A 17,385-nucleotide genomic window follows, 5' to 3' on the forward strand; every position below is an offset into this window, starting at 1 on the left:
TGTGTGTGAGGCGTAAATGATGATGATGATAATAATAATAATAATAATAATGACGACGACGACAAAAACAACAACAACAAAAACAACAACAATAACAACAACAACAAAACAATATACTACTACTACTACTACTACTACTACTAATAATAATAATAATAATAATAATACACTACACCACATCTGCTAGGCAGATGCCTGACCAGCAGCATAACCCAACGCGCTTAGTCAGGCCTTGAATGACTGCATATATATTTGTGTACCTATCAGCGTGGATTTTTTCCCCCAGAATTTTGCCAGAAGACAACAATCTCGTTGCCCTGGGTTCTTTTTCAGTGCGCCAAGTGCATGCTGCACAAGGGACCTCGGTTTTATCGTCTCATCCGAATGACTAGACGCTCAGTTCGATTTTCCAGTCAAACTTGGGAGAAAGGGCGAAGGCGGGATTCGAACCCAGACCCTCACGGACTCTATTGGCAGATGAGCGTCTTGACCATTTGCCACCTTCCTCTGAAATTGATAAATGATAAAAAAGAAAAAGAAAAATTGGTGCGTTTTTTGGGTGGGGGAGAGGGGGCGCGAACAACCACACACACACACACACACACACACACACACACACACACACACACACACACACACACACACACACACACACACACACACACACACACACACACACACATGCGCGCGCGCATATGCGTGTTAAGGAGAAGTGGGATTTCTTTTTTCTTTCTGCGTTGAAAACAAAGAAAAATCTGTGTCCTTCTCTGTCTCTGCCTGTCTTTTGTTGTACACACAAAAGACACGCCCACGGAAACCATGCGATACCTGCTTGACCTTCCTTCAGTGCAGGCCAGAAACAAATTAGAACAGGTTAAGACCTATTTCAAAGCATTGGAAAACCCTCAAAACCCACTGCATGACGCAGTCAAAGAACCAAAAGGCAGCCGTCTAGGACGAGGAAGATCATGGATGGGGCAAGCAGAAGACACAATCCAGCTAGTGTGCCGACTACAATACCTGAAAGAAACAAAAGAATGGGAGAAAACCCCCGAAAACCTCAACCATCTATTCAACACAGCCATTTCACCCACTCTAGGAAGACATTGTCGGGAATGGCCAGAGGGCAAAAACTGATGCGGAAGTGAAGCTACTCATAGAAGAAAACAGCTAAGAAGAGGACATCATCATATACACGGATGGCTCAGTCACCAAAGACCAATCCAGTTGGGGATTCACTGCGAAACAAAATGAAAAAAACAATTAGGGAAGAGAATGCTGCCTGCAAAGTCACAACCTCAGGCTAACGATGGAGGCTGAAGCTGTGACACATGCCCTCCAGTGGCTATCGTCCATCCAGATGCCTGGATGCTTTGCAAATCAAACAAATATCGGCATCATTTCCAAACCAACATTGCCCAAATTTCTTCAAAACGGAACAGAGTCTCTGTGGGCCTTTCCAAATACAATAGACTGAGCAACACACTAGACGCCACTTTCTTGACATCAGAGATCTTTTCCCATCCCTCTTGCGGCCAATCAGTGGCAGCCTCTGTGCGTGTGTGTATGTGTGTGTTTGTGTGTATGTGTGGGTCTGTGTGTTTGAGTGCGTTTGTGCATGCGCGAGGGTGTAAATGTACACAAGTGTCAGGAGAGTTCTGTACACATGCGTATGTGTGTGTGTCGGGGGGTGGGGGGGTGGTGGGAGGGGGTACGTGGGTGGATGGGGGGTCGGGGGGGGGGGGGGGTAGATGATGAGGTATGTGTGTGTATGCATGCCTACACTGTGGGAGCAACGGAATATTGGAACGTGCAGGTGTGCATATATATATCTCTGTATATATGTGTGTGGGGTTGGGGGTGGGGGATATGGGCGTATGTGTGTGTGCTTGTACAAGTAAGGGTTCATCTGTATGTGTGTGTGTGTGTGTGTGTGTGTGTGTGTGTGTGTGTGTGTGTGTGTGTGTGGCATGGAAGCTGCGATACGTAGCCTAGAAATGAGTGTGTGGAGGAGGGGGGTAGAGGAGGTGCAGGGTAATGTGTGTGTGTGTGTTGGGGCTCATGTACGTTTATGTGTATTTGACTGTGCTTTCGTATCTGTGAAACTGCATGTTTGGTGCATATCTGTTATGCATATGTGGGTGAGTGTGGGAATGTGTATCTCCATGTTTTACAGTTATTTGCTTATTTATCATAATTGGGGTTTTTTGTTTGTTTGTTTTTTTCATTATTATTATTATTATCATTACTACTTTTTTTTCTCAAGGCCTGACTAAGCGCGTTGGGTTACGCTGCTGGTCAGGCATCTGCTTGGCAGATGTGGCGTAGCGTATATGGATTTGTCCGAACGCAGTGACGCCTCCTTGAGCTACTGAAACTGAAACTGAAAACTGCCTGTCTGTCTGCCTGTCTGTCTGTCTATCTGTCTGTCTCTCAGCCATTAGTAGCATACTTTCTCAATTATGAATATTCTGTTAACTCACTCAGTACGGCCAGTCCTCTCTTCTCCTCTACACAGACCCCTCGGATGTCCAGTGGGTGTCTGAATGACCCAACCTTTCGCTTCCGTCGTCAGAATTGTGGTATTCTTTGTCAACGTTCACCTCTTCAGTATAAGAGCCATCCGCTTGCAAAATTTTGATGATGGTACCTGGGGTGAAACGCTGTTAACGTCTTCTCTTTCGCCGTTCGTATGGAGAGAGTTAAACGCTCCCCAGAAAGGTGACTCTTTGTTTTCACTTACTACTCAGTTATCAGGTTTCACACACACACACACACACACACACACACACACACACACACACACACACACACACACACACACACACACACACACACACACACACACACACACACACACACACACACACACATCTCTAAGCAATATACTTTTTTTTTTTGTGGATATATATCTCATCTTGTTTTTTCTTCTTTGCCTTCAAGTTCTGTGACTGACTACCTGGTGGGTTCAGTTTCCCGCTGCCCGCTCAAGGTTCTCCTGGAGTAATCACTGTCATTGAGCTGCCGGCCGCGCACTGGACGCTGAAGGGCGTAACCAAATCTGAACCTGTCCACCTCTTCCTGGTTTCGGGTGTCTTCGTCCAGAACCAGCAAGGTGATGAATACTTCACCCTGTTAAAAAAAAAAAAAAAAAAAAAAAAAAAAAAAAAAAAGAAAGAAAAAAAGAAAAGCGCAAAAATAGAATGAATCTTTTTTGTATACATATGGAATTTATTGTAAATATATAAATGATTGAATATGTAATTATATATATATGTGTGTGTGTGTGTGTGTGTGTGTGTGTGTGTGTGTGTGTTGTCTTCAGTTTAACGTCTTTCCACTTGAAGTGATATTAGACGGAAAAAAACAACAAAAAACAAAAAAAAAACAAAAAAAAACCCACCTTGGGGGTAGGGGCGGTGAAAGGGGGAGGGGTAAAAGTGTGTGTATGTGTGGAGGGTGAATAGGGAAAGACAACGCTAGGAAAAATGGAAACGTTATAAACGCCAACATCAAACAACTATAACATCTATAACAAATGTCCCATAGGACTATGCAGCAAACCTTCTGCAATAACAAATAACATATTGGAATTGTTAATAACACATTCAAAAGAACTTTTGGTGAAGTCTGGCAAAAAAACATTTTAGATTCGTGTGTGTGTGTGTGTGTGTGTGTGTGTGTGTGTGTGTGTGTGTGTGTGTGTGTGTGTGTGTGTGTGTCTTTGTCTTTCTGTCCACCTACCAGTAAATCTATTTACTCTCTCTCTCTCTCTCTCTCTCTCTCTCTCTCTCTCTCTCTGTGTGTGTGTGTGTGTGTGTGTGTGTGTGTGTGTGTGTGTGTACTTATCTATCTACCTACCAGTAACTCTATTCACTCTGTGTGTGTGTGTGTGTGTGTGTGTGTGTGTGTGTGTGTGTGTGTGTGAGATCATGTGTTTGTGTGTGGGGGGGGGGAGGAGGGGGGAGGGAGGATGTGTGTCAATGTTTGGGTCACAGACACAGAGCCAGAGAAAGAACGGGGGAGACGCGACGATGGAATGGGGAGGGAGGCGAGGGGGGAGTACCCTTCAGGCAAAGGCAAGGCATGGTTCAACTTCTTAGCAACAACGAAATCCGTTAAACTTTCCTGACCTTCTCTCTCTCTCTCTCTGCCCCCGCCTCTCTCTCTCTCTCTCTCTCTGTCTATCTGTGTGTGTGTGTGTGTGTGTGTGTGTGTGTGTGTGTGTGTGTGTGTGTGTGTGTGCCTGTCTGTCCGTCTGTCACTCTCTCTCTCTGTGCCTGTCTATTTCTGTCTGTCTGTCTATCTCTGTCTCTCTCCCTCTCTGCCTGTCTGTCTCTCTCTCTCTGCCTCTGCCTCTGTGTGTGTGTGTGTGTGTGTGTGTGTGTGTGTGTGTGTGTGTCTGTCTGTCTGTCTCTCTGTCTCTCTCTCTGCCTGTCTATCTCTGTCTGTCTGTCTGTCTATCTCTGTCTCTCTCCCTCTCTGCCTGTCTGTCTGTCTGTCTCTCTATCTGCCTCTGTGTGTGTGTGTGTGTGTGTGTGTGTGTGCCTGTCTGTCTGTCAGTCTGCCCCCCCCCCCCCTCTCTCTCTCTGTGTCCCTCTGTCTGTCCGTGTGTCCCCATCACTTTTCTCTGTCCTTCGCCAAGTCTTTCCGAAAAAAAAACACCCCAGTAATCCCGTTTTCTTGTCACTTAAACCCTTACAAACGAAGCCTTGGCTCAGACTAGCTTTGAAAGTGGCGGGGAGAAACGGATGGAGAAAGCCTGACAGAATGAATGGAGAGTGAAAGAATGGTGTAGCAAGGCAAAACAGGGTTGGCGTATTGTACCCACTAGCTCTTTCTCTCTCTCTTTCTTTCTCTCTTTCCTTTTATTTTATTTTATTTCATTTTTTGACTCACTTGTGTAAACAAAGTGAGTCTATGTTTTAACCCGGTGTTCGGTTGTCTCTCTTTCTCTCTCTGTGCGTGTGTGTGTGTGTGTGGCTGTGTGTCCGTGGTAAACTTTAACATTGACATTTTCTCTGCAAATACTTTGTCAGCTGACACCAAATTAGGCATAAAAAATAGGAAAAATTCAGTTCATTCCAGTCATCCTGTTTAAAAGAATATTGCAACTCTGGGATGGGCACAAAAAAATATAAAAAAAGAAGCCAAATTATATGCAAACTGCATTTACTGTTATATTTATTTTTTTTTTTTTATTCTCTAAACTTGGCACTTTGATATGATATTCTGACACAACAACAAGAGCAGTCATTATTATCATTTTTTTGTTCAAACAGGAACTGCTTTTGCTAAGCATGGAAGTTATATTTATTTTGCAAACGTTTTGGTGCAGATAGTAAAAAAGGGAAATTAATCTGTAATTAATGCTAGGGGACTTAATTTGCTTTAAACTGATCTTTCTCATCTTAAACATTACATTTTGAAATTATACTCAATACATAAAAAGCTTGTGTGTTTTACTCTCAGTGTACATGGCTTTCACTATGTTCATTCGCCCAAGTGGTCTTTTTCGGAAAATACTAAAATCAATATGACGAGTGGACTTTATAGATCTATTGGCTGAGCCCTGAAGGTCATGGGCAAAAATCAATTGCGTACACATATTTATACATATGCAAAGCGCGTGCTCATATTCTTCGCGAACGCGAACGCGAACGACGCCATTTTGCTTCAAGTTGTTGACCTGCCCGTTCAATCCTATATTCAATCGATAATACACGATAACATGTGATGGAAAGTTGGAGAAGGAGACCGTTAAATATTTATTCAGAGAAAGATTTGTGAACGCCTCATCACTTACCGGATTATGCCCCAAACTGCCATAAAGATATCGATAGAATCAGTCGGAATTCACAGTTAAAAATAATAAACCATGACAGTTAGCACCCTTGAATTGATGAAACGCAAAAATTTCCAGTCTCGACTTTTCTCAAAATGAAGTCCTTTTCACTTCATACAACGTTTAGAAATACTTGTACTTGGTTCTACATGTTATTAGTTTAAAAAAAATACTCAATTTTCATATCAACTTTAAAACTATAAAACTAGAATGAACATAAAAGAGAAATTGAATCGACCGTGTCAACCGGGTGTAACTAAACTTGTACATCCATCTAGATCCAGAGAAAACGGCTAAATGTTACAGTGTGATAGCGGCGATAGCCATGTCTCCTTTACCGCGGACTTGAAAAGAATTTTCAATTGTCCTTAACGATTTTTTGAATGCCCAAGATACACCAGAATAATATGATTTGAACAGCGTTCTCACTGCGAATACCGCAATCGATTTATCGCCCTTTAAAAAAAAAAAAGCATGTTTAAATATTATATTTTTGAACGTCAGTTAAGGGGGCCACGATAGTGTAATAGATAAGACAGTTTCTTCTCACTCGAACACGCTGGGTTCAAATCTGCCGTTAGGACTTTTTTTATTTATTTTTTCTTTTTCTTTTAACCCGAAGCTTTATAATAACAAATAACACATTTTAACGATTATATATTTTTTTAAAGTGTATCACAAGTGAGTCTTGAAGGCCTTGCCTCTCTTGTTTATACATATTTTTGTTTGTTGTTTGCTTGGCCGTGTTCTTTAGATTAAGAAAAAAAAAACACCTTTGAAGTTTTGCTTTTAGCTAAAAGTTATTTCTTAGTTTTGAATGGCAGAAAAGCGTGTGTTCAACCTCAAACAGTTATAGTAGTCGTCCAGTAAATCCCATTGTAAATGATCGTGTATTAAAACTGAGTTCATGTTATCGTTTGTTAAACGTCAGTTATAGTGGACGTAGGTTAAACCTAGGTTAAAGTGGTCATCATATGTTAATAATCAGTCATAGTGGTTGTATGTTAGACCTCAGATTAACTGGTCGTATGCTAAACCTCAAACAGATGTAGTGGTCGTACGCTAATCTTCAAGCAGCTGTAGTGAACGTATGTTAAACCTCGTGTATTTAAGTTATCGTATATTAAAATTCAGTTTAAGTTATCGTACGCTAAACGTCAAACAGTTATAGTAGTCGGACGTTAACCCTTTCACCGCCAGTCAATTCAGAGTACTAAATTCCCTTGTGGTATAAACACAAAGACAGTGGCTAAGAATAGCTGGGGATTCCCCCCTTGAGATGTATAGAAAATATGGCCTATCCTACCACCGAACATTAAGAGCAGTAGGTTCATGGAGAACAGACCAATGAATGGTCACCTTTCAGTGGCATGGGTCCTCTACCACGCCTGTGCATAAATGCGGGCTCGGCGGTGAAAGGGTTAAACCTCCAATAGTTTTAGTGTTAGTACGTTAAACCTCAAACAAATGTTGTGGTCGTGTGGTAATCCTCGAACAGTGACGACATAAATGGCCTTTCGGCGAATGGACCCCAATCCCTTCGCTCTCCACCCCTACGTCCCTCCACCCTCCACCCCCACCCCCACCCCGCTTCCCCTTCAGCCTCCCCACTTCCCGCTATCTCATCCCTGTTTTTTGTTTGTTAGTTTGGGTGTGTTTTTTTCTTGTGTGTGTGTGTGTGTGTGTGTGTGTGTGTGTGTGTGTGTGTGTGTTTTAATGGGTTGCAGCAGAGGGAGGGGGTGGGAGATGGAAGAGCAGGACTGTAGTGACACACAGAGAAAAAGAAACCGATTTCATCTTCAAAAGAGGGAGAGAGAGAAAGAGAGAGAGAGGGGGGGTGGCGGGGGGGAGGGAGCGAGGAAGAAAAACTGCTGGCAGGTCGGCCTGACCCAGCTAGCTTGTTTTCAAAGGTCAGGTGAGCGCACCTTCCTTCTTCCCTTTAGGTTTTCTTCTTCTTTTTTTTTTGTTCTATGTCCTGTTGCGTTCAGTGCTTCTGTAGCGTGAGCATCTCACTCAGCAACACCAGAGGAACAGTTCAGCACAGCACAGCTCAGCACAGCACAGCACAGCACAGCACAGCGACATAAAAGGTTTCCTTCTCCATAGGAGAGATGTTACCTACCATACGCAACGAGCAAGATGCTGCGGAAATTTCCCGAAGACTTTTGAGATGTTTCCTACCAACGCAATGAGAAAGATGCAGCGGAAATTTCCCGAAGGCTATTGAGATGTTACCTACGAATGTAATGAGCAAGATGCAGCAGAAATTTCCCGAAGACTATAGAGATGTTACCTACCAACGTAATGAGAAAGATGCAGCGGAAATTTCCCGAAGACTATAGAGATGTTACCTACCAACGTAATGAGCAAGATGCAGCGGAAATTTCCCGAAGACTGTAGAGATGTTACCTACCAACGCAATGAGAAAGATGCAGCGGAAATTTCCCGAAGGCCTTTGTTTTGAGATGTTACCTACCAACGTAATGAGCAAGATGCAGCGAAAATTTCCCGACACGCGAAGACTATAGAGATGTTACCTACCAACGTAATGAGCAAGATGCAGCAGAAATTTCCCGAAGACTGTAGAGATGTTACCTACCAACGTAATGAGCAAGATGCAGCGGAAATTTCCCGAAGACTACTGTTTCGCAACAAACTGATCTCAAAGGCAACAGCCAACAGGGCACTGAACTCAACTCCACGGTGTGAAGAAAAAGGACTCCGCTCTCTCGACCAACGAAGCCCTCGTCAAACCGAGGACCCCAAACCCCAAATACTGAACTACATGACCTGAAGGGAGTAAGCCATTAGGTCGTTAAACAGCACAGCACGGAAGAGCGAGGGGGGAGAAAGAGAGAGAGAGAGAGGGGGGGGGAAGGGGTTGAAGGGAGCTGGATTAGGACACTAACAACATCTGAGAGAGAGACAGTGGGGGATGATGGGGGGGGGGGGTGTCATTAATAGGTGTTGACTCCATGGGTGAGAAAGAGAGGAAGGTGTGTGCGTGCGTGTGTGTATGCGTGTGTGTGTGTGTGTGTGTGTGTGTGTGTGTGTGTGTGTGTGTGTGTGTGTGTGTGAAGAGTTGTGGGAAAGCGGGTTGGGGATCGAGGTTTCAGTATAAAACAATTTCAAAAGTTTTGACACTTAAGGAAGCGCATAAACACACACACACACACACACACACACACACACTCACTCACACGCACGCACGCACGCGCGCGCGCGCGCACACACACACACACACACACACACACACACACACACACACACACACACACAGAGATTAAGAGTGTTAGGGTGTGAGGTATCACAAAAGAGCAATTAATGAAAATAAGTTAAACTCCACATGAGAGAGGTGAACAGAGAGACATAGACAAAGAGGGAGAGAAAGAAAGAGAGATGGGGACAGAGAGAGAAAGATAGACAGAGAGAGAGAGAGAGTGTGTGTGTGTGACAGAGACAGAGAAACCGAGATAATTTACAAACCCGTTTGACAATCAGTGTTCTCTATCTGCATAATTATGTACGTTGGAGTGTGAATAGGCAAACGTTACGGCATAGGTAGACGTAGCTATAAAAACAGACGGAGAGGGAGGGAGGGAAGGAGGGAGAGAGAGAAAGAGAGAGAGAGAGAGAGAGAGAGAGAGAGAGAGAGAGAGAGAGAGAGAGAGCTGGATGCAGCGTTATTTTCTTTCTTTCTTTCTTTCTCTTTTTTGTCCCGCTACTATTTGCTTTCTAAACAGGGCACGTTTTGGGGGGAATTTGCGACCTGTGTTTGAAGTGCATGCTGTGAATAAACTTGAACGGAAGAGGGTTAACTTAGTTTCCAAAAGGTTGGGTGATGCTTTTTGTGTGTGTCTGCGTGTCTGAGAGTGACGCGGGAAGGTCAGTCTACGGGTCACTTGCCTGCCAGGTCATGATGTCAAAGGGCAGAAGGTTGGACAGCCCTCCCGATACGAAGCTGACGTCACCGGAAGCGGAAATGTCCACAGCTCCTGCGTCGAAGTTGACCAGATCACATGGCGTACTTTCACTGGAAAATAAAATGTCAAATCCATAAATTAAAAAAAAAAGAAAAAGAAAGAAAGAAAGGAAAAAAAAAGAGAAAAAAGAGATAGTTAAGGAAAGCAAAAATAAAAGAAACACAAGAAAGAAAATAGAAGTAGGACCAAAGAAGCAGAAGAAGAAGAAAAGTCCAAAAGAAGGGGGAGGAGCGTAAAATAAAGGAAGACAGAAGAAAAGAAATAGAGCTGGGTTTTTAAAAAGTAATAGAAGAAGAAGAAGGAGTCCAGAAAGAAAGGGAAAGGGGCGAAATATAAGGAAGAAAGAACGAATAGATTGTTAATCGCCTCATTGCCAACCATTCTAGACATACTAACAAGGATTTTCAGCAAAAGCATTTATGAATCAAAATTTCCTCTGATATGGAAAACAGTAAATCCTCTGCATAAAAAAAGCTTCGAAGGAACTTTGTAGTAATTCCGGTCCAACCTCTTTACTTAGCGGTGTTGGTAAAGTCCTTGAGAGATGCATCCATATGCAAGTTTACACGTTCTTTTCATCAAATGATATTTTGCCTCCTTCCCAGTCAGGGTTTATTCCTAGTGATTCGACAGTAAATCAGTTGCTCTGTATTTATAATGACTTATACTCATCTTTTGATAATGGAGTCACAACCCAGGCTGTGTACTTTGATATATCTAAAGCTTTTGATCGAGTTTGGCATAAGGGACTTCTAAAGTTAAGAGCGAATGGTGCACCAGGCAAACTTCTTGACTGGTTTTCCGATTACCTTTCTAACCGTACCCAAGCAGTTGTTATAAAGAGTGATAAGTCTGATTACAAAGGAATACCCGCAGGTGTTCCTCAAGGCTCTGTACTAGGTCCACTATTATTCCTTATCTATATCAATGATATTGCATACGACATCCATTCAAACATGTAGTTATTTGCAGATGATAAAGTATGTTCTTAGCACTAAACAACGCAGTCATCCGTGCACAAACACTCAATTCTGACTTAGAAAAGATGTATTCTTGCGCTAAGCGACGGAAAGTCAAATTTTATGAAGGGAAAACAGAGTTATTTGATTTTTTTTCGAAACACTAACACAATTTTATCTCTTACTTTTGGCAGCACACCATTACAAAGTATAGATACACATAGACATCTAGGTGTCATACTCCAAAACAACTGTAAATGGGAGGAACATATTAAAAGTATAATCAATGCTGTAACTATGTTGGTTTCTTCTCTAAGATGTATCAGTACAAGTTAAACAGGAGAGCATTAGAAAATATGTACAGATCATTCATATTATCACATTTTGACTATGCCGATATTGTTTGCGATAATTGTACAGATGCACAATCAGACTCTCTGGAAAATTTACAGCTTGAAGCATTGAAAACCATAACTGGAGCTGTTCATGGGACAAGTCATCAAAAAATATACCAAGAATCAGGGTTCTGTACACTTAAGTAAAGAAGGAACAGATACAAACTTGTGCATTATTTCAAGATGGTTAACGGTCTATGCCCTAATTACCTAAAGGATCTTGTTTCTGGTCTTGTTACAGACAGTAACCTTTACCACAGACGCATAGACGCAGCAAGCTTAAACATCACCTGTGTGCTAACGATGCTGTAGTGCCTAGCTATTATTGCTTTGGTAAACGGAAGGAACAAATCATTCACAGTCGACTTTGTCTAGGGACTAGTGATTTAGGAGAAAATATGTTTAACAGACATTTAATAAACGACCCAGTTTGTGCTTGTGGCACTGCAAGCGAAACTGCCGAACATTATTCATTATTTTGTCAAGACTTTCGTACGGCTCGGGCAAACACAATCTTAAATTTATCTCCAAACTACATCACTTACAAACTCTGTTGTATCGAGATCCTGATCTCCAAAATCATACAAATATATTCATATCTCAAACTGTTCACCAGTTTATCTCCGATTCAAATAGATTTTAACTTAGAAAGTATTTGTGGAGAACGGGTACAACACGATTCTGTTTGTTAAATATGTGTTGGATGTCCTAATCATATTATTTTCGTGACTGACCAAATGTTCAAAGTTAAATGGATTGGCCAAGGATCTGTCAGAATTTCTCCTCTCCCCTCTGCTCCCCCTCCCCCACCACCTTACCCACCATTCTTCTAAATTTCTTTTTTTTCCCTTCGTGTTTCTCTTCTATCCTTTGGTGACTCTAAATTTAATCTCATGTTAATATTGATGGTAGCATTATTTTACTATATTATGTATTCATTTGTTTTATTTCATTACTTACTGTTTTTGAATGTTATTTGATACAAATGATAATAATATGGTTCTTCAGCCGTCATGTTAAACCTGAAGTGCAACGTCTGTGAGCACAGGATAAGCTTTAAGTTTGTTGAAGCTCTTTTGTCTTTGTTTACATTGTAATCACGTGTACTACCGAACAGTTAAAGATTACTTAAATCAAGGAAGAACGAAAGGAAAACAGAAAGGAAAACGAAAACAGAACAAAAACAAAAACACAACACCAATCAAACCACCATTCACGCCCTGTCAACTTCAGTTCTCCGTTTTCGGACACTCCTCAACAAATTGCGATGTATGATGAGGTGAGGGGGGGGGAGGAGGGGTGAAGGAAGGAAGAAAGGAAGACGTGAAGAAAGAAAAAGACGTGTAGCGATGGGACCGAGGGCGGGGCGTGGGGGGAGGGGGCAGGGGGGCTGAGGCCGGGATAGGGATGGGGGTGGGGGACCATGGGGTGGGGGGTGGGGGGAGTCGAAGGCAGGGATGGGGGACCGTGGGCGGGGGGAGGGGGGGAGGTTGTGGATGTGGTTCACGCCTGTCCACTCCAGCCGCCAGCACTCCTATAGATATCTGACGTATGAGTCAGGTTACCAGGGGAGTGAGGTCCGTGTGGAATGTGGCAAGGGACAGGGTTTAAACCCCCCCACACACACACACTCCTCGCCCCCCCACCCCCCACCCCCCACCCCCTTTTTTTTTCTTTTTTTTTTTTTGCTTTCTTTTTCCTATCATTGTGGAATGTCTTTCCCTCCAGTTTACATCGGCAGACAAACTTTGTACGAAGTAAATCCACCGGGTGAGGTCCACACCTATTCCTTTATCTATCTATCTGTCTCTGTCTGTCTGTCTCTTCCCCCCCTCTCTGTCTCTCTGTCTGTCTGTCTCTCTCTGTTTATCTACTATATATCCCTACCCATCACTCCCTCAGTCTCTCTCCGTGTTTTTGTCTGTCTCTGTCTCTGCCCAACCCCTGCCCCCCCTCTCTCCCCTACCCCCTCCATCCTTCTTTCAAAGCAATCCTCCATTCTATTGATACTGAAAAAACGTTTGCTACGGTAACGCAGCTAGCTGTTTGTGTGAAGATTTACGTTTCAACAGCAAAGGAAGTGGACAGTACTAAAAAAAAAACTGTTGCTGTCTACTCTGAGCTGAACGTGCCTAAGTTTCACCCCAGACTTAACTACAATGAGGACAGGGGCAACAGAACAATGTCACAGAGAGAGAGAGAGAGAGAGAGAGAGAGACAGAGACAGAGACAGAGAGAGACAGAGAGAGAACTCAGAACTCAAAAACCTTTTCAACGTCAATAGCTTAACAGCCCGAAGAATAACATAGGAATACAAATCACAACAACGACGACAAAAATAGTTTTAAAAGAAAAGATGAAAACGACTAAATCACAAACATACAATCTGTGAAAATCCGTTAACAGAAAACTGTATCATTTCGATCATCCAGTCTACACTTGTGATGAGAAGAAATAACAAGAGAGAGAGAGAGAGAGAGAGAGAGAGAGAGAGAGAGAGAGAGAGAGAGATATTCATTCATGTAGGTTGTATGCCAAGGCCCCTTATGAAGGGGTATGTGAACATTATACTGTGTAAGCATCACATATACACTGTCAAACACACACACACACACACACACACACACACACACACACACACACACACACACACACACACACACACACACACACACACACACACACACACACACACACACACACACTCGGCTTATATCACAGATTGACATAAGTTTACATTTGGGCTAACAGCAAAGTGAGAGCTGTATTATCAATGGTTTCTCCAGTCAATGGGAAATCATTTACAGCTTAGTGTTTTGTGAAGGACTATGACTCTCAAACTAGGAGGCAAAGTTGCACTGGCTCTTAGTGCTGCAGCCTTGGGGGCTAGTTGGCCTTTTGGAACCATCCCAACGCCGACTGTCCTAAAACCCTCTTGGCCGAGAGAGTGGGGATGTAACTTGAGCAAGACTCTCCACTATAATCAAATTCTAGCCCAAATAGTCGGAACAGCAGTTGCCTTCTCTGCTGTTCTGATGGTCATAGTCGGACACGACTGACTATCACACACACACACACACACACACACACACACACACACACACACACACACACACACACACACACACACACACACACACACACACACACACACACACACACACACAGAGATATATATATATATATATATATATATAAAATAAAAATTGCACTTGATTTTAGAATGTTGAACAGTCGAGATTCTCACGAAGTGGCGATTTCTCGGGATTCGAAAGCTTTGTATAGATAAAAACAAGAGAGAGACGAAGACCAGAGAGAACTGAAGAGAACTGTTTGCTAGGTCATGAAACGACGGGAAAGATCAAGTATAAAGTCAAAGAAAAATTCTAAACACTTTCAGAAGAGAGAGGGAGAGAGAGAGAGAGAGAGAGAGAGAGAGAGAGAGAGAGATATTCGGATTCGGATGGTTTATTCAAAAAAGGCCTTAGCCCCTTATGAAGGGGTGGTGTGTAAACTTATTTCGAAAACATTATGACATACAGTATATGATACAACAAAACAATACCTAGATTGATAATCAGGAACAACTAAATGACCGGGAGAGAGAGAGAGGGAGAGAGAGAGAGAGAGAGAGAGAGAGAGAGAGAGAAGTCAAAGTCAAACAGATTTAATTGTCAGGCCTCTGTCCCATAACAACAGGAGAGAGACAGAACAATAATAATAATAATAATAATAATGGTATTTATATAGCGCTGAATGTTGTGCAGAGACAAATCAAAGCGCTTTCGCACCAGTCATTCACACGCATGCATAACTCTAAAACTGGAGAAACTGAAGACAAGGAAGAGGCAGGGAAGCGACAGAGACACACAGAGAGATTTATACAGGGTGTTTTCTCCATGGCTTACAAACTGGACGGGGGTGGATAGAGATGCTGGTATTCTAAGCACCCTGTGGTGCGGGGTACCGGGCGGAGGGGGTTGGGGGGGGGAGCGGGGGGGCAGGGGAGGGGGGGGAAAGACTGCTGATCAGCCTGTGTGTGGGAGGATGTGTCCGGATGTGTGGGGTAGTCGGTTAGACAGGTAAGGGACTGGAGCTCTCGCTGAAAATTAATAGCTCTAAATTTCTGGGCGATTCCAATCTTCTTTTTTCTTCTTCTCCTCCTTATCCTCTTCTTGTTATTATCATCGTCATCGTTTTTGAATTCCATTTATTTGCTTTGGATCTATGTAACCGTGTTTGTCATGGGAGGAAAAGGGAAAGGGGGTGGGAGGGTGGGGTTGGGGGAGGTATGGGGGTGCTGGGGGGTTGGAGGGGAGGGAGGGGGGCAAGAAGAGAAGACGGAACCCGAGGCATGGAGAGGCTTGATGTGTCATGATCGTCTGTTTCTCCTGCCCCTTATTAACCAGTTACCCGCAGTTTGCTCAAAGCGTCAGTGCAGTCGTTCTCAAAATGTTAGAAGAGTTATTTGCTTGCACGTGTTTTCCCCCACGCACCCCTCAACGTGTGTTAACACACACACACACACACACACACACACACACACACACACACACACACACACACATACACACACACACACACACACACAGTCTACGGCTCAGTTGACCATTCATGCTGGGCACATAATTATGTTAACCTCCCTCATGTGTCCTTTAAAGTACGATCACACAAAAACCTAAAGAGCAGTGACGAATTCTGCATTCTCTCTTTCTGCAGCACATCTCTTCAAAGTATGTCCTCTTCCTGATTCTGGCATCATTCAGTATGGAGACACCAATTCTTTGCTCTCGGTTTGCAGTCGTTTTGCAGTATATCTAAAAAGGGGAGCAAGGAATCATACAGATAGTATCAGTATATTGCCCATTGTCATACAAGGAAATAAGCAATATACTAGAAAGAGACTTTTATAAGTGCTTGAATTCAAGTCTATATAACCTCGTCAGTTGACTCTCTCAGACTTTGATCCGATTCGCAGACCAATTCTGAGTTTAGCTCTCAGACTATTACCAAATTCATTATGGACCAAGTATTGTCCTAAGGTCAAGTGCATATAATTTTTGACTGTAGCTAGATGAAGCCTTATGTACACGAAAGTGTGTCTTCACAAATGACTGAGAACGTTGGTGTTTTTGACTTTTTGCATTCATTATCTGTTGTTTCGCTTGTCAGTTTAACGACTTCTCTTTTACGAAGTCCTTTAAGTAATTTTATGTAATTGTATTCAGATTTTTTTTTTCAAATTTCACCCTCATTTCACCCTAATTTGCCCAGTTTCCCCCAACCCTCCATTCATTCACATCTCTCACCCCTTCTAACCGATAATACTCAAATATATTCATAAATACTTTAACAAAATGTCTTCAATCACCGATATGTGTGACGGGACATTAAACAAAATTCCTCCTCCTCTATAAAGTATGCTCTGTTCCTGTTTATATGTATTTGACTGTGCTTTCATATCTGTGAAACTGAATGTTTGGTGCATATCTGTTATGCATGTGTGGGTGTATGTGTGAATGTGTGTCTTCATGTTTTACATTTATTTGCTTATTTATCATCATTGTTGTCTTATTTATTTATTTATTATCATTATTACTATTTTATTATTATTATCATTACTACTACCCTTTTTTATATCATAATTATTATTTATTTATTTATTTATTTATTTATTTATGTAAGCTTATCTATTATTTATTCACTTTTTTTTCTCAAGGCCTGACTAAGCGCGTTGGGTTACGCTGCTGGTCAGGCATCTGCTTGGCAGATGTGGTGTGGCGTGTATGGATTTGTCCGAACGCAGTGACGCCTCCTTGAGCTACTGAAACTGAAACTGAAACTGAAACTGTTCCTGATTTTACCATCAGTCACTGTAGACTTGGGAGACACCAGTTCTTTCCTCTCGTTTTGCAGTATATCTCTTCCGTTTGTTCTCTCCCTAATTCTAACATGATTTATTGAGGACTTGGGACAGACAGACTGAGAGCATCACTGAATTGTTGTAAACGGTGTGTCCTGCATGGTCGGACACTGTTCAGTTCAGTTCAGTTCAGTTCAGTTCAGTTCAGTTTCAAGTGGGGTGTGAAAACGTACGGGCGGGAGAGATCCATACACGCTACGCCACAGTCTGCTATAAAGGGAAGAGAGAGAGACAGACAGACAGACAGACAGACAGAGACAGAGAAAGAGACACAGAGAGA

General features: G+C 42.6%; 1 protein-coding gene across 2 annotated transcripts in view; it reads right to left on the bottom strand.

Moving 5' to 3' along the window:
* LOC143280092 (uncharacterized) overlaps nucleotides 1-17,385 on the bottom strand; it is a 71,298-nt gene that overhangs the window by 40,397 nt on the left and 13,516 nt on the right. For both annotated transcript variants that reach the window (XM_076584622.1, XM_076584621.1), the window contains exons 3-4: nucleotides 9,752-9,878; nucleotides 2,960-3,132 (exon numbers count right to left, since the gene is read on the bottom strand). In XM_076584622.1, coding sequence (XP_076440737.1) covers nucleotides 2,960-3,132; nucleotides 9,752-9,878 — 300 coding nt within the window. The remainder of the gene's footprint in view (nucleotides 1-2,959; nucleotides 3,133-9,751; nucleotides 9,879-17,385) is intronic.

This window comes from Babylonia areolata, chromosome 3, assembly GCF_041734735.1.
Source record: "Babylonia areolata isolate BAREFJ2019XMU chromosome 3, ASM4173473v1, whole genome shotgun sequence".
In the NCBI taxonomy this organism is placed as follows: Eukaryota; Metazoa; Mollusca; class Gastropoda; order Neogastropoda; family Buccinidae; genus Babylonia; species Babylonia areolata.